Source organism: Miniopterus natalensis, chromosome 12 (assembly GCF_054644295.1).
Source record: "Miniopterus natalensis isolate mMinNat1 chromosome 12, mMinNat1.hap1, whole genome shotgun sequence".
Classification (NCBI taxonomy): domain Eukaryota; kingdom Metazoa; phylum Chordata; class Mammalia; order Chiroptera; family Miniopteridae; genus Miniopterus; species Miniopterus natalensis.
In genome coordinates this window covers 3,073,331-3,097,290 of record NC_142092.1, presented here as the reverse complement: position 1 = coordinate 3,097,290, position 23,960 = coordinate 3,073,331, and the positions used below count along the sequence as shown (strand labels likewise).

Here is a 23,960-nt window from a genome sequence, read left to right as displayed (position 1 = left end):
ATGCTTGATATGATTTCAGTCTTCTTGAACTTGTGGAGTCTTGTTTTATTTCCTAACATGTGGTCTATCTTTGAGAATGTCCCATGTGCACTTCAGGAGAATGTTTATTCTGCAGCTTTGGGGTAAAATGTTCTGTAAATGTCAATTAAATCCATCTGATATAGGGTGTCATTTAGAATCACTGTTTCCTTGTTGATTTTTTGTCTGAAAGATTTGTCCAGTGTAGTGGGGTGTTAAAGTCCCCTACTGTGACTGTATTGCTGTCGATCTCTCCTTTAAAGGCCTCCAGAAGTTTTTTTTTTGAGCCTGTGTGTCTTTGGTTCTGAGATGGGTCTCTTGTAGACAGCATATATTTTTGGGTTTTATTTTCTTATCCATTCACCTACCCTGCACCCTTTGATTGGAGCTTTTAATCCACTTATATTTAAGGTTATTATTGATAGGTGTTTATTGCCATTTGAATTCTTTATTTCTATGTTTCTCTCTCTATTTCTACTTCTTATTACAGCAGTTTCTTTAACATTTCCCACCAATGCTGGTTTGGTGGTGATAAACTCCTTTAGCCTTTTTTTTGACTGGAAAGCTCTTTATTTCACCATTTATTTTGAATTATAGCCTTGCTGAATAGTGTGGTCTTGGTTTCAGATCCTTGCTTTTCATTACCTCAAATACTTCATGCCATTCCCTTCCAGCCTGAAGAGTTTCTGATGAGAAGTCATCTGACAGCCTTATGGGAGCTCCTTTGTAGATAACAGATTGCTTTTCTCTTGCTGTCTTTAATATTCTCTCTTTGTCTTGAATTTTGGCATTTTAATTATGATGTGTTTGGATGTGGCCCTCTTTGGGTTCTTTTTGCTTGGGACTCTCTGTGCCTCCTAAACTTGTGTGACTTTTTCCTTCACGAGGTGAAGGAAGTTTTCTGCCATTATTTCTTCAAACAGGTTCTCTAACCCTTGCTTAGTTTCTACATCTGGCATTCCTATGATGCGAATATTACTACGTTTTATGTTGTCCTGCAGCCCCCTTAAACTGTCCTGTTTTTTAATTGTGGTTTTTTGTTTTTTTTGGTTCTCTGATTGAGTGATTTTTTTCTGAGCTAATCCTAATATGCTTCCCCTAATCTGCTGTTTATTCCTTCCAGTGTTTGGTTTTTTTATTATTTATACTATGTCGTTCTTAATTTCCTTCATAGTTTCCATTTCTTTTCTCATGCTGTTGAGCATCCTTATGATCAGTATTCTGAACTCTGTATGTGCTAGATTGCTTATCTCCATTTCATTTAGCTCTTTTTCTGGAGAATTCTTTGGTTCTTTCATTGGGGGCTTGTTTTCTGGCTCCCTGTTTTGGCTGCCTGTTTGGATTTGTTTCTATTTGTTAGGTAGATCTGCTAGGACTCCCAGTCTTTTGGATGGTCTCTGGTGCAGGCCAATGTCAGATGCTGTTTGTGACTGGCCTTGAGTAACCTGTTTGAAGCTTTCCACACTCCACAGCTTGTTGTTCCATCTGCTGGGGCTGGGTGTGTTTAGATAGCATGAAGATGTGCACCAAGGTCTGCTTTTTCAGAAGCAGAATCAGGCAAAGACCAGGACTATATATTTTAAATGCATAGAAAAAAAGATGGGAAAGAAATACCCCAAATACTATCACAGTGGAGACTCACTATGAATAGTAGGATTTGGATTCACTTTTTTTTCCAGTCCTCATCCTAGTGTGTTTTCACTGATTGTGAGGAAGGGGGAGAGAGACAGAGAGAAACATCGATGTGAGAGAGAAACATTGGTTGCCTCCTGTATGTGCCCCAACTGGGGATCAAACCTACAGCGTAGGTATATGCCCTGATCCTGATTTGGACCCACACCCTTTTGGTATAGAGGATGACATTCCAACCAGCTGGGCCACACTGGCCAGGGCTGGATTCATTTTTTTTGTTACACTTTCGTGACTGCCCAGTTTTCTACATTATGGAAAAATAACTTTCTGATTGTTAATATAAAGCATATTCTATTTTTATTGTTAAGGTATTGAAGAGGTGTTAATGTTTCTGATTTTAGTCAGTGTGGAATGTAAACCTGTTTCACTGAAAAAGGTAACATACAATCCTGTTACTAATGGAGGACCCTGTCTCACATTCCTTCTCTCCTTTCAGGTTGGTGGAGTACTTGCAGGCCATGAGGAATTTTTTTTTAATGGAAGGTGGAGATACCATGTATGACTTCTACACATCAATTTTTGATAAAATAAGAGAAAAGGAAACCTGGCAAAATGTGTCTTTTCTTAATGTCCAGCTCCAAGAAGCAGTAGGACAGCGTTATCCTGAAGACAGTCCACGGTAAAATATGGGAGGCACCTTTCATTTTCAATATTGAAAAGTGACCCATGTGCCATGAACCCTTCTATGAATATTTGTGTATATTACAATATATAACCTTCACACCAACCCTATGAATTTTGCTATTGTTATTTTACCTGTTGGAAAACCGAGGCGACGGGTAGCATAGTTACTTGCCCATTAAGCAAAAGGGGATGACTCGATGGGACCACACGGCTGTCAGGCTGTGCCACCTCCTCATGTGGCTGGGGTCAGTGCTGGCCATGGGCTGTGCCACCTCCCTGCCCCAGTGGCATCGCCCTCCAGCTGGCTACACTGGCCTTGTTAGTCTTGGGTGGTTCTGAGGGAGCTCCAGGCCTCATTGACCGTCTTTCCGCTACATGCTGCTGTTGCTCAGACAGAGCCACAGACCAGTGGGGTTCAGGAGTGAGAAGTAGACTCCACCACTTGTTGGTCAAAGTTGTATATTTTCTTTTTTTTAAATATATCTTTTATTGATTTCAGAGAGAGGAAAGGAGAGGGAGAGAGAGAGAGAGATAGAAACATCAATGATGAGAGAGTTACTGATCGAACCCACAACCCGGGCATGAGCCCTGACCAGGAATCGAACCCCAATCGCCTGGATCCTAGGTCGACTCTCAACCGCTGAGCCATGCCTGGCTGGGCAAAGTTATTTTCAAACTGTTACACTGGCCTGTTCTTGAGCAGGGTGCTCACCAGCCCTTTCCTCCCTGCTGAGCTGCTGGGCCAGGGCTGTGAGTCGGTGCCTCTGAATCTTCGTAGTGCAGAGACCCAACTTCCACCCTACCTGGTGGTCCTCGTTCCTTCCTTAGCTCCCCTTCTCATTCCCCTTCGACAGAAATAATGATAATAGTTAATGTGGGCCATGTGCCACTTTAAGGTACTATGTTATTGACCATCTACTGCAGGGATGGGGAACGTCCGTATGCAGCCCGCAAAATCATTTGGTCTGACCCTGCCAAGGCAGCCACAGGTGGGACTTGAAATTCAATAAATCTAGGAGCTTTTTTATAGCTAATTTTTAAGTTGATAATTTTGTATGGCCTGCAAATGATGTTATAAATATATAAATGGCTCTTGGCAGAAAAAAGTTTCCCTGCTTAGTAGATAAAATAATTCCTTTTATTTTCATTTCATTCTTTTATTACTTTTGATTCTTCCATAAAAACAATATTTGATCAATTATGTAGTTAGTGTAACTGCTCGATTCTTTTCATGATAAGAAATTAGTGCCCAGCACCCCCCAGAGGTAAGCAGGGAAGGTTATGTTTTTCAATATCTGTAGAAACCCATGAATTCTACTATTTTAATAAGTTTTAATCTATTATAGTTATTCTTTTTTAAAAATACTTTTACTCATTTTTTAGACAGGAAGGGAGAGAGGGAGAGAGAGAATTATGGATGTCAGAGTTAAACATTGCTCAGACTCCCATTTTGACCGAGAGGGAACTCTGTCACTTGACCCTAGTGACCTTGGAGAGCCCCCCGCTCTCAAGACTGATGTCCAGGCTCATCCTGTGCCCGTCCTGCCCAGGTGTGTGTACCTCTCCCACCAGCATTCTGCTGTTTGGAGGCTTCAGAAGCCCTCAGCCAGGGTGCTGGAGTATATCCCTTGGCCCTGGGTTGTCAGCACTCTGGGCTCTCTCAGTGGACAGAGTTTGGAAATATGTAGCAAGAGCAGAATGATATTTTCATTGTATAGTAACGGTGACAGATTTCACTTTGATTTTCCTTTGAGTATTATTAGCACATTAATATAACACACGTTGGTTTTGTTCTGTAATGAGTGATAATAGTTCCAGAGTAACAATAAGCCCCCAACAACATGCTTGGGATTGTCTCCCTGTCTTTCCTGGTCATCAGAGTCTGCACCTCAAGGTCCCTGGGAATAACTCTTCCTGTGACTGACAGCATCACACAGGGTTCGTTTATTGGTCACAGCTTATTTTCTACGTCCAGGAATTGCTCCCCTCCTTAGGTCTCCCCCCGTTTTTTGGTTAATCCTTACCCGAGGATATTTTTTTCATTGATTTTTAGAGAGAGGAGAGAGGCGTGGGGGGGGTGAGGAGAGAAAGAAACATCGATGTACGAGAGACACATCAATTGGTTGCCTCCCATGTGCCCCTGTTGGGGCTGGGACGCGAACCTGCAACCCAGGCATGTGCCCTTGACTGGGAATTGAACCCATGACCCTTTGGTGTGTGGGCCGATGCTCTAACCACGGAGCCACACTGGCCAGGGCTGTGCCATTTTGTGTTTTAATTAGGTAAAACAGTTATGTGTTGAAATCGTTGTCACAGAGGTACATTTAGGAAGATCTGGCTCCTATTTCTGTTTCTGCTCGCTCTCTGCCTCCCCTATAAGGAACCATTTTTATTCAATTTTCTTTTATCCTTGTTATGATTACTTTTTAGAACCAAAAACGTGTGCATGTATTCCTCTTCCTCTTTGCATGTTACATGAAATGCAGCATAGTCCATGCTTTTCCAGTAGCTGCTCGATTTTGCATACGTAAATACCACGTCCAAGACTCAGTCCCTCCACAGTCCCTCCAGAGCGCGCGTCCCCACTCCTCTCCCGCTGACCGGTTTTCTGCCTGTCCATTCAGCCAGTTGTCTGTGGGTGGGCGTTGGGTTTCTGATCCTTGCTCTGCACGTGTAAGGGGCTGGCCTTGCACACTTCACTTCAGTGTGACCTGGAGAAGGTTTCTAGGATGGGGTGCGGGTGACAGGGTAAACGTGTGTCCTGCTGCTCCCACCAGATCCCTCGGCATCAAGGTGGTGTCTTCTCTACTCCCAGCAGTGTGCAGAGTGGCTTTCTCCACAGCCTCACCCGCACAACGTGTCCACCCTCACAAGGTGTTGTCAGACTTTGGGATTTGTGCTCATCTGATGGTGAGAAATGGTATCTCAGTGTAGTTTTAATTTACATTTTTCAATTATGAGTGAACTTTGTCATCTTGCCAAATGTTTATTTCTGCATTTTTTGTAATGATAGCTATTCACATCTTTTGACACTATTTCTATCAGTATTAGGTTGTTGGTGTTTATCATCTCTTTCCATTTTTAGAAGCTCTTTAGTTTGGTTTCCCACTTTGACATTGGTCTTTTTTTTCTGCTTATTGTATAACCATTTTTTGTTGCTGTTTGGTTATGCAAGTGTGTTTTAGTTTTATAACATAAGTCTTTTATTACTTCTGGGATTTGAGTCACAGTTAAGAAAGTTTTACTCCCAGGTTATATCTGTGTATTTACTTATTCAGCTAGTTAGTTATTTTTGTTAACCCTCACCTAAGGATATTTCCTCCACTGCTTTCAGAGGGGAAGGGAGAGAGAGAATCATCGATGTGAGAGACACATCCATTGGTTGCCTCCCGCATGTGCCCCTGACTGGGGCTGGGGATGGAGCCTGCAACCGAGGTACCTGCCCTTGGCTGGAATCAAACCCGGGACCCTTCAGTCCACAGGCCGATGCTCTAGCCACTGAGCCAAACCAGCCAGGGCATCAAGGATATTTTTTCCATTGATTTTTCTTAGAATGGAGGGGAGAGAGGAAGGGGAGAGAGAGAGAGAGAAACATGGATGTGAGAGAAACACATTGATTGGTTGCCCCCTGCACACCCGACAGAGGCCGGGGGTCAAGCCTGCAACCGAGGTATGTGCCCTGGACCAGGAATCAAACAAACCCTTTGGTCCTTAGGCCGATGCTCTAACCACTGAGCCAGACTGGCCAGGGTCCCCCCAGTTGTATTTATTATTATTATTTTTTAAATATATCTTTATTGATTTCAGAGAGAGGAAAGGATAGGGAGAGAGAGAGATAGAAACATCAATGATGAGAGAGTCATTGATCGAGCCCACAACCCGGGCATGTGCCCTGACCGGGAATCGAACCCCGATCGCCTGGATCCTAGGTCGACGCTCAACCGCTGAGCCACGCCCGGACGGGCCCCCCAGTTGTATTTAAAGTCACCCATCTTTTCTTCTATGTTTGAATTGAGTTTTCATGTTTACATATTTATCCATTTGGAGTTTATCCACCTAATTAGGAGAAGTTGATTCAGTTTTATCTTTTTCCAAATGACTAGTTGGTTCTCATCACACTTCTTTCTAAAAAAAGAAATGTACCTCTCCCTAATTTATTTGTGATAGATACCCCTTTATGTTTAATTTGTCATGTGCAATTGAGTGTCTTTCTAGATTTTTCACTGTTTCATTGTTCTGTTTATTCAGGTGCCAGTAGCATTCGGGTTCAGTAGGATTTCCCTGGCTTTTCTTGCTTATTTATTTTATAGATTCAGTTTATCTTCAAGTGTCTGGCTCCACCAGAACACACACCTCGGTGGCATTTTTATTGAGATGTATTCATTCATAGGTTAACTCAGGACAGTGAGCCGCCCCACCCTTCCTGCTATGGCTTCCCTGTGCTTCTTTTTTCTTTTCTTTTTCCCCCCCTGTGCTTTAAATGCCTGTCTGCACCCTCAGGCTCACTGAGTCCCAGGGAGAATCCTGGGTTCAGCACCAAGGCCAAGGCTGCTCCCTGCCTTGCACCCTCTCTCAGCCTCCGCAACACCCCTTGCCCTCCTCCCACAGCACTCATGCCTGGGGTACATCCCTTCATTGTTGATGGCTTCAGGGACCCCAATGACCTGGAAAACAGGGGTTTGCCCAGTGTCTGCACAGCCAGCACCTCTGACTGTGTTCAAATGTCATGTATCCCTTTGTCTCCGGGTTGTGCAGTGCTGCTTATATGAAAGCTCGTCTCTGACGCCTCCTGACTGCTCAGCTTCTCTCCTTCCACTTGCAGCCCCCAGAGTGACTGGGTAGACCAGCAGCCCCTGCCCCTCACATGCAGGCCCCCGGCTGTGGAGAAGGGGTGCTCCTTGCTGCATCTCGGTTCTCTGTGCACATGGAGTTCTCCTCCCATGCTTTCCACCTTGAGTGTTCAGTACTTCGGGCTTCCCAAGAGCCATGTGCCTCACTCCGGGAGCAGTCACATGTCCATATCCTGCAGAGACAAGCTTTCCGATTGGCAGGGCCTGGCAGTGACAAAGCTCTACCTGGCCTGGCTTGAGCAGCATCCTGTGTCTCTCAGTGACAGAAGAGTGACTTGCATGGCTGCTCTGTGCAGTGACCCCCTGGAGGCAAACAAGGCTTCTGTCTATCATCTGCCTAGGTTGGCACCTGATGAGGTGTTCAGTAGGCGCCTACTCAGTACTTAGTGGATGCTTGTGTAGCAGACTTAGGAGCTAAGAAATTCTGACTAGTGCCTATGTCATGGAATGAATGGGCTAATTCATAAATCTCAGGCCGTCCTCCCTCCCTTCCTTCCACATAAGCCCGTGGTCTCCACCGGTCTCATCACTCAGGGCCCCTGCTCCCTTGAGCACTGCATGGTTTCTCGGTCCACTGGCAGGACACTGAGGAGACTGATGTGAGACACTGCATTCCCTGCACTGCCCGGCACAGGGGCATCCCCATGCGCTGCGGTGGATCTTTCTTTCAGGAATCACATTCGAACCAGTGTTAGGGATGCGTGGATAAAGTGTACGTGACACCTTGTCTTAGAAGCAGACCCCGCTCTTGTCACTCACACACACACTCAGGGTGAGCAGAGGTTTGCTTCTGAGCCTGTTGCCTGAATTTTTTCAGAATTAAGTATCCTGCCTTTGTCTCTTTTCCTAATTAACCTACTACCGCCGTTCAGTGTCTCTTTTCTTTTATAGCTAATCCTAGTATTTGAAAACGTTTCCCTCTTTCTTATTTCCAAAACCAAACTCCTCTCCTGGAGTATATGCCAGGAAGTATGCTTTGTTGGCATATTTACACTCCTTTTGTGAAATCCAGGGTCTTGTTTGGACTATGATGTAAATAAAACATGTGAAAGTGGTCATGTTGTTTTAAAACAGCATTTTTATATGAGCTTAATATTTTCACAAACTAAAACGGAAACTTCTTTATCTAGTCTCTCTGTATCTTTTGAGAATGTGGACACAGCTAAGAAGAAACTCCCTGTTCATATCTTAGATGGTCTGACCCTGAGCTACAAGGTACGTGCTGACCCTCTTTGTAAGAACATTGTTTTCTGTTAAAATTGAAACGTGCATGTAATGGGTTACTTTCTGTTCTGATTTTCTGTCTTTGTTTTCTTAGGTCCCATGGCCTGTGGACATTGTTATAAGTTCGGAATGTCAAAAAATTTATAATCAGGTGTTCCTTCTCTTACTGCAGATAAAGTGGGCAAAATACAGTCTGGATGTTTTACTATTTGGTGGTAAGATTTGTTTTCAGTAGATAAATTATAACTTAATTTAACCCTGAAAAAGAGGTGGTGGTCTGGTCATTTTTCATGCATATACAAGGACCAAAATGACATGTATTCATAGCATTTTTACAGATGTCAGAATTAATGCCTCTGAATGAAATGCCAGAAGTTGTATATACAGTTAACCTGAAATACAATAACTTGATTAAGAGTTTAGCCAGAATAATGATTCATCTTAGGTTATGTGAAAATTTTAACAAGTTCATGGGACTTCGCATTTACATTTTAAAAAAATATATTTTATTGATTTCGGAGGGAGGGAGAGGGAGAGAGAGATAGAAACATCAATGATGAGAGTCATTGATTGGCCGCCTCCTGCATGCCCCCCACTGGGGATTGAGCTTTGCAACCTGGGCATGTGCCCTGACCGGGAATCAAACCACGATCTTCTGGATCATAGGTCAGTGCTCAACCACTGAGCCACACCAGCCGGGCTGCATTTACATTTTTTATGACAGTGATCATCCAGGTGATAGGGAACTTCTTAGAGCTTCAGCTTTCAGAGACACTGAAGGTAGGGTCCCCTCCGTGCACATGGTCACCACTCTGGCAGGGGCCCCGCCCTGAGCAGTGGCTTGGAAGGAAGCTCGTCCCACCCATGCTGCCCTATTGAATCTTTTACAGAATTAGCTGGAAAACCACCACTTCAAGAAGGACTTTTATGCAGACAGGAACCGGCTTCCCAGTTTGGAACACAGAAGAAACCAGCAAGACAGCTGATTCATCGGATGTTCCTCCTGCGCGTGAAGCTCATGCACTTTGTGAACAGCTTACACAACTACATCATGACCAGGGTTTGTTCTGTCCACCTGCCTCCTACCCACTGTTCAGAGAGGGTTACTTGTAGTAGAGTCATAAACAGAGGAGCCCACAAAGCACTTACAGACGCAAATGGGAAATAGCCCATGTTAAGTTTAGGTCATGAAACTGGCAGCAGGTGGGGAGGGGTGTTTTCAAGACATGCCAGGGTTCATGTGTGCAGAGCCTACTGCTCTCCACCCCCCCCCCCGAGACAAGCACAGCCAGATCCCCTCTTTTGGAACTGCCTTCCTAATTTGCTATGCGGTCCTTTGAATTTTATCAATGTTGACAGCTGCCCCTGGAAAATGACTTCAATTTTTAGTAGCAGCCAGAATCTGTCAGGCTAGTAATATAAGAGTAAACTCTGTTTCACGCACTCACAACTGCAAACCTACTTTTGCCCACCTCTGTATAAAGAGTGGAACTTAAACGTGTAACTTCAATTTACCTGATGATTTTTTAAAATTTTATTTTTCAAAAAATCAGTACATTTTCCATATGGTTTGATATACTTGCCCCTTCCCACCAGGAATGGTCTGTCAGTCACAGTGAGGCATTCATTCACTGGGCAGGTAGAGGCCCGAGAGATGGGCCCAACTGTTTGTTGTTCAGGATGAAAATGCTGCCCACAGAACAGACCTGTATCCACACTGCAGGTGTGATTACCTAAGGGGGACAGTGAGGAGCAGAAGAGGTTGGTAAAAAGTTCTGTGTGGGGCACACAAGTTCTCAAAGAAGAAATCTGATAAGACTTCCATCTTTCTCTTCCAAGACGCTTCACAGTACAGGGCTGGAGTTTCAGCATCAAATTGAGGACGCCAAGGATTTAGATCAGCTGATTAAAGTTCACTATAGGTACTTGTCAACCATCCATGATCGATGTCTGCTGAGAGAAAAGGTATGTGAGCCATCACCTGCGAACGTGTCCACTGAGGCAGGATGAAGCTGGCCAAGGGAGGTTGTCTCTCTGCTCTGAAATTTTATAGTTATTAAGCTTCTGTTTTGTAGAATATTCTTTAAGGAAAGACCAGATCACATGAGGTTACAAATGTGGGTCATGTTATCAGAGAAACAGGTGAGAACTATGTTGCCAGCCGCACTCACTCTGCTTTGCACTTGGGTTTAACTGGAAGTTTTATCTGCCCGTGTGGCCTAATAGTGCTTTATACAGGAAGTGTGTCCAACTCAGTGTGACAATTTGGGTTTAAGTTCTCTCACAAGCACTGGAAATACTTACCTCATGTCCCTGGTGAATTTCAGTGGCTATCCCAGGAAACGGTGCTGCCTGGTGGCCGGACTCTGTCGTGGGTGCAGCGTGTGTGGCTGAGCCCTCAGGCATGTTCAGAGCCAGGTGCCCTTCCTTCCACACAGGCAGTCACTGCACTGAGGAGCTTGCTCTGTGGCTCATTGAGGTTAGGTAAAAGTTTCGGTGTCAGTGTCCAAATGTTACAAGAACCTGTTCTGTGTGGCTTGGTCTCCAGGTCAGCTTTGTGAAAGAGGCCATCATGAAGGTGTTGAACTTGGCGCTCATGTTTGCAGATGGTTGGCAGGCGGGCCTGGGGGCGTGGCAGTAAGTATGTGGCTTGTGGGGCCTCTGTACTGTGTTTTAATTGGCTTCATCCTGTGAGGTTTTTTTCATCTCAGCAGTGCTTCTCATACCACTGATATTTAAGGAAAGAATTGAAGAATGTGTTCACCTAAAGTAGGTAGCATCAGGGTTTGTGTGATTCTTTTATGAGCAGTATAATAGTAAGAAAAATCTGAAGTCTTTTAATGAGGACAATCAAATATTTTTAGACTACATGCATGTTTTGTTGTGTAGGTTTTGTTAAGTTTTTATTACCGATGCTTAAAACATTCACAGAAGTAGAGAGAAAACAGCAGAACAAACCCTAGTGCCCATCACTCTGCTATTCACCCCCACTCACATTTGCTGAATTTTAAAGCAAATTCTGGATATCATGCTAGATTATAGCCCAAAGTTGTATTTTAGATGAATACAAGAAGAATTGTATGTTTGACTTGTGGAGTGTTTATTACTCACATTAGCACATAGAAGGGTAAGTGCCCTAATGTCAGAGGACCGTCGAGGACCCAGGAGCTCTTTCTATCCAGAGCATCCTATCCTCTACCGTGAACTTGGATGTCCTATGGAACAGTTCGTTTGTCTCTGCCTTGTTTATAAAATTAATGTAATGCTGCAATTATTCATTATTTTTATTTTTCAATTACAGTTGATATTCAACATTATATTAGTTTCAGGTGTACAGGTTAGACATTTATATACCTTATAAATTGATTCCCCCAATGTAACACTGCTGCTGTTACTTCCCTAAATTAAAAGTTCAAGTCTGGTTGATGGCTGCTGTGATAACAGCTTGTCTTTAACCTGTGAGATGAGAGGTCATGGTAGTGCTGATCTCATTCTAAGTTTTGACCCATGGCTATATCAGAATACTCTGCATAAACTAAGATAGTAGTAAAGTTCATGATGACCGGCATGGAAATAGAAGTCTTACTTGCTTTATTATTGCCGTCTCAGAGTGTGTAAAGCATATTTCTCTTTCTCTGTCACTGGGGTGGAGGAGAAAATAGTAACACTGAATCATATGCTTTGCTAAAATTGAACTGTTTCCATTTCTTCAGTGAGCTGATTGTAAGAAAAAAGCAGAGGTGCCCTGGCTGGGTGGCTCACCTGGGGCATTGTCCGTACACCGAAAGGTTGTAGGTTTGATCCCTGGTTGGGGCATGTACAAGAGGGAAGCAGTTGATGTTTCTCTCTCACATCTATGTTTCTCCCCCTGTCTGTCCCTCCCTCCCTCCCTCCTCCCCCCTCCCTCTCTCCCCCTGTCTCTCTCTCTAAAAAAATCAATAAACATATCCTTAGATGAAGATTGAAAAAAGAAAAAAGCAGAGGTGAGGAGGATTTCAGCCATTGCAATTTATGAAAATTAATTGATCCTGATTCACACTTAAAGCAGAAATGTGAAAAATTGCCAAAGCCATGTGAAATTTAATTTCACATAGACCTACCCAACGGACATGGACAAAGTGTGGTGAAGGCCAAGTGAGGAAGGCAGGGGTGGTGGAGGTGAGGCAAGGGGGGGAAAGGGGAGACATCTACAGTAGTGTTGACATTAAAAATCTGTAATAAAGAAAAAGAAATCATAAAGTATTTTTAAGCAAATAGTATTATAGTTCTGTGGTTTATAATTTATTTCCACTCTGATCTTTATTATTTCCTTCCTACTACTACTTCTGCATTTTTCTTATAGTTCTGTCTCTAATACTTTTAGTTGTAGGGTTATATCATTTATTTGAGCTTTTTCGTATTTCTTGAGGTAGGCCTGTAGTGCTACGAATTTACCTCTCAGGACTGCTTTCTCTGTATCCCAAATATTTGGGATTGTTGTGTTGGTTTTCATTTGTTTCTAGTTTTTTTATTTCTTCCTTGATCTCATTGGTAACCCGTTCATTGATTAATTACATCCTATTTAGCCTCCATTTATTTGAATGTTTTTGAGTTTTTTATTGTAGTTGATTGGTATGCCCTTGTGATCTGAGAGGATGCTTGATATGATTTCAGTCTTCTTGAACTTGTAAATACTTATTTTGTGTCCTAGCATGTGGTCTGTCTTTGAGAATGTTCCATATGCACCTGAGAAGAATGTTTATTCTGCAGCTTTCGGATGAAATGTCCTGTAAATGTCAATTAAATCCACATGATCTAATGTGTCGTTTAAGGTTGCAGATTCCTTAATAAACTCCTTTAGTCTTTTCTTTTTTTTTTTTTTTTCCTGGGAAGCTCTTTATTTCACCATCTATTTTGAATGATAGCCTTGCTGGAGAGAGTAGTATTGGTTTCAGATCCTTGTTTTGCATTACCTTGAATACTTCATGCCATTCCCTTCTGGCCTATAAAGTTTCTGATGAGAAATGAGCTGACAACCTTATGGGAGCTCCTTTGTAGGTAACAGATTGCTTTTTTTTTTTTTTTGCTGCCTTTAAGATTCTGTCTTGAATTTTTGGCATTTTAATTATGATGTGTCTGGCTGTGGGCTTCTTTGGATTCTTCTTGCTTGGAACTCTCTGTGCCTCCTGAGCTTGTGTGACTTTTTCCTTCACCAGGTTAGGGAAGTTTTTTACCATTATTTCTTCAAACAGTTTCTCACTTTCTTCTCCCTCTGGTATACTCCTATGATGCAGATGTTATGTTTCATGTTGTTCCAAAGTTCCCTTAAACTGTCCTTATGCTTTTTAAGTGTTTTTCTTTTTTTATGCTCTAATTGAGTGTTTTTTCCTACCTTGTCTTACAAATCGCTGATTTGGTCCTCTGCTTCATCAGCCTACTTTTAATTTTTTCCAGTGTATTCTTGATTTTTAGTTATAGTGGCCTTTATTTCCATCTGGTTCTTACGCATGGCTTCTATACCTATTTTCATGCTGATGTAGTTCCCAGTGAGTTTCTTGTACTTCCCATTAAGCTTGTTGTGGTTCTATGTTCCTTGAGCCTCCCTATAACCATTATTATGAACTCTCTGTCAAATTGCTTACCTACATTTCACTTAGCTCTTTTTCTGGAAATTTCTCATTTTCTTTCATTTGGGCGTTCTTTTTCTCCCCATATTAGTTGTCCCTTTGTGTTTCTTTATGTATTAGAAAAATCTGCTATGACTCCCTGTCTTTGTGGAGTGGCCTTTTGTAGTAAATGTCCTGTGGGACCCAGTGGTGTGATCTCCTTGAAATCCTGAGCTAGATGCTCTAGGAATGACCCTTTTGTATGTTATTTGGGTTCTTTTGTAATATTTGGTCTATATTGGTGTCACATTCATGGGTGGGATCTCCTCTTAGACTGACTGTAAGGCTCAACCCTGACCATGTTGTGTGAACTGTTGTACATAGCATTCAGGACAAAACAAAACAAAAACATACAAAAGAACCCAACAACAACAGCAAAAGCAACCCCAGGAGAAAAGAGAATTAGGAAAGATTAAACGTTACAAGAATAGTAAAAGAAAAAGAAAATAATTTAGAAAACCCCACAAAATACTAGAAAAGGGGGAGAAAAAAGGTTATGAAAGTAAAGGAAGGAGAGAAGAAAATAAGAATAAGAGAAATAGGAAAACAATAAAAAAGAAAAAGTGCAAAGGTAAAAAAAGAGAAATATATAAATCAAAAGAAATAATAGAAAAAAGTAGAAAAGGAGAGAGAAAAATAAGATGTGAATAAATGAGAGAAAAGAAAATACCAAAGAGATAAAAGAGATGAAATAAAGAAAATAAAGAAGCCAAGTGGAGTTCATCCAATAGAGTTTAGTTCCTGCTAGGATTTCCCTTTGGATCTTGCTCTTATGTTGACTGAGGCTGACTGTTTTTATGCTGATTTTGGGTCTCCCAGGAGGTACCTTTGTGTTAGCCAATGTCAGAAGCTGTCCACATTGAACTCTTAGCACCCTGTTCAAAGTTTCATGCAATTCATAGCTAGTTGCTGCCTCCACTTGGCTTTGCTGCCCACGGGAGGGGCCAAGCTGAGCTCCTAGGCTGGCCTTTTAGCAGCACGGGGCCCAGAGGTGGATCAGCACATATTCAGACTTCAGAGAAGATGGTAGGTGTGTTCCTCATCCCAGAGCCACATGTCTGAGTCTGTCCCGGAATATTTTCCTGACTTCAGCAGGGTGGAGCCCCTCTTAGGCAGGCTTGTGGGGTCTGCTGGAAGCCAGGAGTTTCTATCAGCCCTCCTGTGAGAGGGAAGAGTCAGCCAGCTTCCCAGGAATGTTGGAGGAATGGCCCTTTCCCTAATCTAGTCACTGTCGCACCCTGAGACTGCTGCTTCCTCAGCAGAGGTTGAGATGCAGGGTGGGATGAGCTGGATTTGAGAAAGTTGGGCCAGCTGCATTCCTTAGGGTGAGACTTTTGCCTTTCCCCAGTCCTCTGCTGCTGGGCCGGCTTGCACCTCTCAGGAAAAATGCCTGCTGTGATATCGGGTGGTGGGGGGAGGGAGAGATGACCTAGCACAGGTATCCTGGCAGCCGATCCTCTGCAACTCTCCTCAATTCCTTCCATTCCAGTCTCCTCAGGCAGTTCCGGTCCACACTGCCCTCTCTCCACAAAAGCCTCGAGTGGCTGGGAACAAAAATCCTGTGCACCAACCCTTTAAAAAATGTGGCATTGTCTCCAGGAGGCTCAGTCTTTCCCTGGCAGAAGCCCTGCCATTGGGTGCTGCATGGGTGGCTGTTCTAGGCGCTCTGGCTGTCTGCTCTGGGGAGCCTGGTGTTCAGGCCTCCTCTCAGGGAACTCCTGAGAGCCAAGATATCCCTCCTTACCTTTGGCCTACTGCTCCTGGGAGCTGGGCAAGCCCCTCTCATGACCCAGTCCTTCCTACCAGTCTCTAGGTAGTTTCTGCCCTTCCTTGTTTAAAAGTCTCCTCTTCACCTAGTCTTCAGCTGGTAATTCAGGGTGAATGTTCCCCAATTTAGTTTTAATTACAGCTTGGTTCTGCGAGGATGTGTGAGAAAGATCCACCTACTCTGTCACTATCTTAAACCCCGCTGTGGCTGTTTCAAAAGGAGTCTTTGTCTTAATGTATACACAGTGAACTATTTATGGGTGAAATGCTGTTATGTCTCAGATTTGCTTCTAAAAACCTGGTTGGGCTGGGGATGTCCATCGGGCTGTCTGTGGCTGGTTGCTTGGAAGGCTCCTAGGTGGTTCTCTCCTTGATATTTTCCATAATAAAATGTTTTTGGTATCAGGTCTTAGAGTACTAGCTCACTTATATCTCCAGGCTTGGTGCCATATCCTGAAATAAACCTTTATTTGTTGCAAAAATAGTAAAATAAAATTGAAATCACAATTACAAATTTTAAAAATGTAAAAATAAAAAATGTTGTATGTTAAATCATTTTAAAATTTAAGGTTTTATATCTTTAATGTGTTTTTTATTTCAAAAAAGAAGCTATGCTTGTGAAAAGTAAAAATACAAACGTGAATAATAGAAAAAGGAATATCCCGTCGCCCCAGCTCTAGAACTCAGTACTATTCTGAAACACACTATGTAAAATGTTCAGACTGTTTGGAAGTTTTATTTTAAAGTAGGGTAGGAGGACGTCCCATCAAGATGTCAGGGCAGGTAAATGCATTACTTGAATCCTCCCACATCAACATCAAAATTACAATTAAACCACAGAACAACCATCATTTAGAACTGCCTGAAATCTGGCTGAATGGAAGTCCTACAACTAGAGAATTAAAGAAGAAGCCACATTGAGACTGGTAGGAGGGGCAGAGATGCAGAACAGGCTGGTCCCACCCCCACATGTGGATAAAAACCAGGAGGGATATCTCAGCTGCTGAGGTCTCCTACTCTAAGGAGTCAGGATTCCAAGCCCCACAACAGGCCCCACAGCCCAGGGAAGAAATGTCCCCATAACTTCTGGCTGTAAAAACCAATAGGGCATGTGGCTGAGCGAGACAGAGACTGCTGGAGTCCCAGGCATTTCCTCTTCAGTTGCCCCCACATGGACTTAGACGCGATGCCTCAGCTCCAGCACTGGGACCACAGCTTGAAAGGCACCAGTGACATACAGGGAGGAACTAAATTGCCTGGCATCTAGATGAGAGCTAGAGGGGCAGCTTTCTGCCAGACAAAAGTGCTGGCAGAGGCCATTATTCCTTTTTTGATGCCCCACTCCCCCCAAAAAACAGAGCCATCAACCTGGCTCACACCCTTCACCCCACTCTGGTGATTCCCTGAGACATTCTCCTCCACCCAGCTGGTGGACCCTTCCAAGCCATTTCCAGTGGCTTTTTCATACTACCTGCCTGTCTTGGCTCCTGCTGCAGTTTACTGAAATCTCTCAATGGTTTGCAAATTGCAAACAAGCAGAATTTGGCCTCAGCATGCCCACTCCCTCTCATTAAGTGGCCCCAGGCCCTGCACTAGTAGGAGCTGGCCTTGATTTGCACCTTGGCCTCTCCTGGGCATCTCCAAGCCTAGTATAAGTAGCATTCATCTGCAGATCACTTGTGCTGTGTGTCCCCAGGCAGGGCACAGGTGTTGGCTGACCTTGAAATTCCTGGAAGGCCCCAGAGCCAGTGCACTTGGTGAACAGCTTCAGACCACACCAGATTACAACCCTACCTACCACCTACATTAGTGACACACTCAAGGGGCAGACTTGGTGAGCACCAAAACCCCACCGAAGCAAGTTTTGCTCCATAGGGTCAACTGCACAGCAGTTCCTCTGCTGTAATCACAGCTGTTCCTCACAGCTGATTGGACCTGGGGGGTGAATCCCTCCGTCACGCCAACAGCAGTTAAGGCTCAACTATAACAGGACAGTGCACACAGCCCTCACAGAGGCGCGCCTAGAGTGCCCAAATCAGATGACTGGGGAGGCTGCACCACTGAGCTCTGCAGAACACCTCCACAAGGCTACTATACCCAGTCCAGGAGACGTAGCAGCTCTGCCTAATACATAGAAGCAAATGTGGGGAAGCAGCCAAAATGCAGAGACAAAGAAATAGTCCCAAATGAAATACAGGAGAAATCTCCAGAAAATGAACTAAATAAAATAGAAGCAAGCAAACTAGCAGATACGGAGTTCAAACTGGTTATAAGGATGCTCATGGAACTTAGTGAGATCTTCAACAGCATGAAAAAGAACATAGAAATCAATAAAAGAACAGAGATGAAGGAGACACTCACTGAAATGAATAACTTACAGGAGAGCAGACGAAGCTAAGAATCAAATTAGAGATTTGGAAGACAAGGAAGCAAGAAACACTCAACCAGAAGAGCAAAAAGAAAAAGGAATCTAAAAATATGAAGATAGTGTAAGGAGCCTCTGGGCCAACTTCAAGCAGCCCAACATTCGCATTATGGGGATGCCAGAAGGAGAAGAAAGGGAGCAAGAAATTAAAAACCTATTTGAAAATATAGTGACAGAAAACTCCCCCTACCCGGTGAAAGAAATAGACTTACAAGTCCAGGAAGGACAGAGAGTCCCAAACAAGAGGAACCCAAAGAGGCTCACAGCAAGAAACATAATTAAAATGCCAAAGGTTAACAACAAAGGGAGAATCTTAAAAGCAGCAAGAGAAAGACAGTTTACCTACAAGGGAGCTCTTATAAGACTTGCCAATTGACTTCTCAATGAAAACTTTGCAAGAAATATTCAAAGTGATGGAAAGCAAGGACCTATTACCAAAATTACCCAGAAAAGCTGTCATTTAGAATTGAACGTCAGATAGAGCTTCTCAGACAAGAAAAAGCTAAAGGAGTTCACCACCACCAGACCAGCACTACATGAAATGTTGAAGAGTCTTCTTTGAGAATGAGAAGGGAAAGAATAGATTAAAAAAATATGAATAAAGTGGCAAAATACGTACCTATCAACAACTGAGTCTAAAAATCAAAATAAATGAACAAGCAGAACAGAAACAGACTCATAGATACAGGAAACATTTTGACGGTTTTCAGATGGGAGGGGGGTTAGGGGAATGGGTGAAAAAGGTGACAGGATTAAGAAGTACAAATAGGTTGTTACAGAATAGTCACGGGGATGTAAAGTATAGCACAGGGAATATAGTCAGTAATAGTCTAATAACTGTGTAAGGTGTCAGGGTATGAGATTTATCGGGATGATTACTTAGTAAGTTATATAATGTGTAAACGCTGGGGTGTGCACTTGAAACTAATATAATATTGTATGTTAACTGTAATTGAATAATAAAAAATGATTAGCAAAAAAATTTTTTTTAAATATCATTCCTAAGAAATTTTAAAAGTAGGGCAGGAAATTATATATTTTATAGTCTTTATATTTAGGATTCTAAGTAATTAAATGAAACACATTTGAAAGTATTCCAGAGAGATTTTGTAGCCTCCCTATAACCCCATATGCACTTATGTAAATTGAAATGTATTTTCTTTCCTAGAATGGAATCTATAGAGAAAATGGAGTCTGATTTCAAAAACTGCCATATGTTCCTTGTCACCATTTTAAACAAAGCCGTCTGTAGAGGGTCCTTTCCCCATTGTGAGTACACATTAAAATTGTACTGCTTTTCTATTTTCTTGTACAGAGGCTTCATGTGACTGGTCTCATGAAGAGTTGGATTTCTCACTATTCAAACCTGGAAAGTCCCTCAGCAGCTGTACCATGCTTTGCATTGTTGTTGTTTTCAGAATTACTGTGGGATGAAAATATCAAAAGAAAAACACGGAGACTAAAGATTTTGCTTTCCTAGTATATTGTTTGTTCTTCCAGTGGATTTCTGAAACTTAAAAAAGCAAAGGGCAGAACAGATTTCAGTCACAGTTTTCTTTCGTGTGTATCCTTTGTAACTTCCTTTTCAAAAGATGGGGAGGGTTTGGTTTTTTTTAAGCAGTTTTAAAACTCCCAAAGCTTCCTGACAAACACTGAGCAGGTAAAAGTCAGTGAGGTGAGCCAGGGAGGAGAAAGCTGTTTAATCTGCTGAAACAAAGGACTAAGTCGCATCTGTTTGCACAGCTTTTTGGGGAAAGTATGCAGGGCCAGTCTCCTCCTTGTTTCTGCATATTCAAAGTGTGATTTCATTAAGAATAGCTGAACATTTTTAAAAACATTGTGTTGGAGACGTGTTATAGGAAACATTGAAGCATTTGTCTATTTTTGAATTGGGTGATCGTAGGTTAGAACTTGGCATTTTGTTAAGAATGGACTCCAGAGTTTATGACGTGGAACAAATGCAGTTTCTTTAGTGAAATATCCAGATTTGTTTTCAAAATTAAAATGATCTGAAATAGAAATAAATCATACTTTTTCAATTTGTATTCAGTGAAGATAATCTTTATTGTACATTAAAAATGATCACCATTTGAATTTAAAATAGAAATGTCTTTACTTTTCAGTGTTGAATTGACTAAAGCCTTCCTCAGACATTTTCAAACGCTTAACCTAGTTTTAACCTGTTTCTTCCCACAGTGGAGTCTCTAGCGCTGTCCCTCACCGCCGGCGTGGAGCAGAGTTAAATGTCTGCATGTGATAATGCCTCAGACCTTCTCTCCGTACATGCACAGCCCCATCACATGCAGCTGAGAAGGAGGAATCATTTTATTTTGTTTCTTTTTTAAAAACTGTTGTATCTAGACAAGTGGGTTGTAGGTGTTTTCTCTGGAGCTTACCTGGCAGTGTATAGTGCACGTAGCATACAAAAGCGTATCAGCGATGCAGAGCGAACACAGGCTGTTTGCACTCTATTTCCTCCCGTAAGCCACAGATCTGTGGTCTTGATATCTTTAGATATGAATGATGTCATTTTTGAAAATGTAATCGTTAATATTAAAAATATGTTAAAGCACTTTACATTTTTTATTCTTTTGCTCGGTCACACAAGTTTTTTGGATAGAGTTTTACATGTTTTCCCTAAAGCTTGTCTTAGATTTAGCTGTCTGAAAAGTGTATTTTTATGTGCCTGAGAAGTTCCAAAATGGAAAGTAGCTTCAACCAATATCAATAACGTAAAGGCCAATTTAACACAGGGCCAACTGTTGGTTCATACTATCATTTGGCATTTCTGAGCCATTTTCCTAAGCTAAAATTATGTTTACCATTCCATTTTCCCACATTTCCTTTTTGTACTTAGTCTTTTACAAACAACCACTGATTCCAAACAGCCTCCCAGCTCAGAACCAGGGTGCCCTTGTCCTCAGACAGTCTCAGTCACCCTGCCTGCACACGGCAGTGTCTGGGAACAGCTTTTCCTGGGAGCCATTCCAGCTCTGAGGCTTTCCTCTGAAATTGGAAGACATTCACTGAGGAGACCTTCAAATGCCAGGGGCTGCACAGCTGCTTCTAGATCTGAAGAAAATCCTGCAGCATAACCTACCCACTGAGAGATAGGCACCTCTGTGACCTGCTTCTGCACAGCAGTCTGGAGCCATGGATGGAAGCTTGAGCACCTGTACAGCACCAGATGGAGTCGGCATAAAATTCTTTATATGTCACAAAACTCATCACATCCAGTGTACCTTTTTCCTAAACTGAATTAGCCTCTCACACGTACAGCTACAGCAGATGGTGAAACAGTCTTAGCTCCTCCCCAAATAAACTCAAATTGCTACACTGAAGGCCTGTTTTCCTCAGTTCCTTTCACCCAGTAAGTGCATCATGTCCAGCTTTTAACAAATTCTAGTATACTAGAGGACAAAAATCAGGGCAAGCAGCACCAGACTCAGACTGGGCCGAGGTGTTGGAATGATCAGACTGGAATTTACACCGACAAGGATGAATGTGCTGAGAGGGCTCTAATGGAGGAAGTGGGCTCATGGGAGAGCAAATGAGCAACTTGAGCAGAGACAGGAGCCAGCAGGGACATGGTTGAACTGAACAGCAAGTGGACATTTATAATTTACTTCAACAGACTACACCTCAAGCTTACAGAACATTCACCAAGATAAGTTACATTTCTGGGCCATAAAACACACCTTGATGACTTTTTAAAGATGGAAGTAATACAAAGTATCTTTCAGACCATAATGTCAACAGAAAATCAGCAGGTGCTGTAGGGGGCAGGCTTGTGACTGGAGGTTGGAGTGACCCATGGTTCCTGCAGGAGGATGTGATTGGTTTGTTTGGGTAATGCTGAGGGCGACAGGGAGGACAGCCTCTTAGGTGGAGGACATGTGGGGGAAGTAGCTGGGTGGGGACATAACTGGAGAGCGAGGGGACTCCCAGCCTTCCTGAGGCAGCACATGAAATTTTGGATCTTAGAACAGGTGTGAGGAAGGCTCCAAACCCATTTTTTGTATGTATGTGTAGTGACAGCATGATTTGTTGAAAAGAAGACTCTGTCCCATTATAGTGTCTTAGCACTCGTCAAGATAATTTTTGTCTGCACCCTCAGTTGTATTCCATTCATCCCTGTCCTCACGCCACTGCCACGATCGATCTCATGATTATTGTAGCTGTACAGTAAGTTTTGAAATCAGCAAATGTGGTTCCTCTGATTTTATAATTGGTTAAAACTGTTTTCCACATTCTGGATCCCTTGCATTTCTATATGGATTTTAGGATCAGCTTATCAAATTCTTCAGAAAAAGGCTGTTGGAATTTTGATAGAGGTTGCACTGAATCTGTAGATCAATTGGGGGAGTTTTACTATTTTCCCAATATTTAATTTCTAGTCCATGAACATGGGATGTCTGTTTTTTATTTAGGTCTCTAATTTTTTTCTTTTGTGTTTTTCTTTTTCACTTTACTTCTTTTGTTAATTTTTTTTTTTTAATTTTTCTATGCTACTGTAAGTGGATTTGTTTCCTCTTTAAAAAAAAAAAAAATCCCTGACTTTATTAAATGCATGAGTCATAAATTAAGTATTTGGGGGAATGTCAGCCTAGAGCCTCACCTCATGCACAGATAAATTCTATATAAATTACAAAGATAAATGTAGAAACCAGAGTAAAAAAATATAGGGAATTTTTTTCATATTGCTGGATGGAGAATGACTTTCTATACATAAAAATAACTGGAAAAATTGAGAAAAATATGGACATATTTGTTTACATTGAATTTTTAAATTTCTATATTTCAAAATAATTAAAAATTACACAAATATTTGCAACAAGACTCTGCAAAACTGACATTTAAACTGAGATTAGAAGGAAAAATAAGAGGCAAAAGAGCCTTATTAAGTGACTCCATAGAGAATCGTGAATTCCGTGAATTGGGTAGAGTGTGGTATGTTTTGATGTTTGAGGACTTGAAAGACCAGTGTGGCTGGTGGAAAATGAGAAGTCAAAAGGGATATGAGATGAGGTAAAAAAGGTACAGTAACCCAATCATGTAATGTCATGCTGAGGATTCCGAATTTATATATTTATTTTAATAGAAAGCCACTAAAGAGTTTTGATTAAATTTTCATTTCAAGAATATTTTTCTGGCCATTGTGTGATGAATGGATTGGAGAAGGGAAAGAGTGGAAGTGAGCTGAGTCAAAAGGTTATGAAAGTAGTCTAGGAGGGAAATGAAGGTGGCTTGTATGGGCCAAAATCCTCAGAAGAGGATGGGTTTGGGAGGTAGAATCAGAAAGAATTGAAAGAATCAGAAAGACTTGGGAAGTAAGGAGGAGGGAAATATCAATGATAACTTTTAGGTTTCTGGTTTAACAGTTCAAGCTTTTCGGGTTTGATGGAGGTATCGTTTACTGAGCTGTGGAGCAGCGGGCTTGGATGGGGGAGGGTGTAGAAGAGTTTTGTTTGAACATTAGAATGAGGTGCTTCTGAGACAGCCATGTGGAGATGTGAAGGATGTAGTGGGGATATGAGTTAGAGTCAGGATAGAAGCCTGGTTTGGAGATAAAAATCTAGGAGTTGGCAGCATAGAATTGATGTTAGAATAAATGAGAATGGATGAGGTCATCCAGTATAGAGTGAGAAGACCCCAGTACAGAGGCCTGGAATTTTAGAGATTGGCAAGAGAAGGGAAATCTTGAAAAGGAGACTG

The 23,960-nt window shown here is 42.2% G+C and overlaps 1 protein-coding gene across 1 annotated transcript in view; it reads left to right on the top strand.

The window, feature by feature from the left end:
* TUBGCP5 (tubulin gamma complex component 5) overlaps nucleotides 1-20,817 on the top strand; it is a 57,920-nt gene extending 37,103 nt beyond the window's left edge. The window contains exons 16-23 of the mRNA XM_087822507.1: nucleotides 2,147-2,329; nucleotides 8,315-8,399; nucleotides 8,503-8,623; nucleotides 9,299-9,468; nucleotides 10,248-10,373; nucleotides 10,957-11,045; nucleotides 19,414-19,514; nucleotides 20,442-20,817. Of these exons, the coding sequence (XP_087678633.1) occupies nucleotides 2,147-2,329; nucleotides 8,315-8,399; nucleotides 8,503-8,623; nucleotides 9,299-9,468; nucleotides 10,248-10,373; nucleotides 10,957-11,045; nucleotides 19,414-19,514; nucleotides 20,442-20,488 (922 nt within the window). The 3' untranslated portion in view covers nucleotides 20,489-20,817. The remainder of the gene's footprint in view (nucleotides 1-2,146; nucleotides 2,330-8,314; nucleotides 8,400-8,502; nucleotides 8,624-9,298; nucleotides 9,469-10,247; nucleotides 10,374-10,956; nucleotides 11,046-19,413; nucleotides 19,515-20,441) is intronic.
* The last annotated feature ends 3,143 nt before the right edge of the window (nucleotides 20,818-23,960 follow it).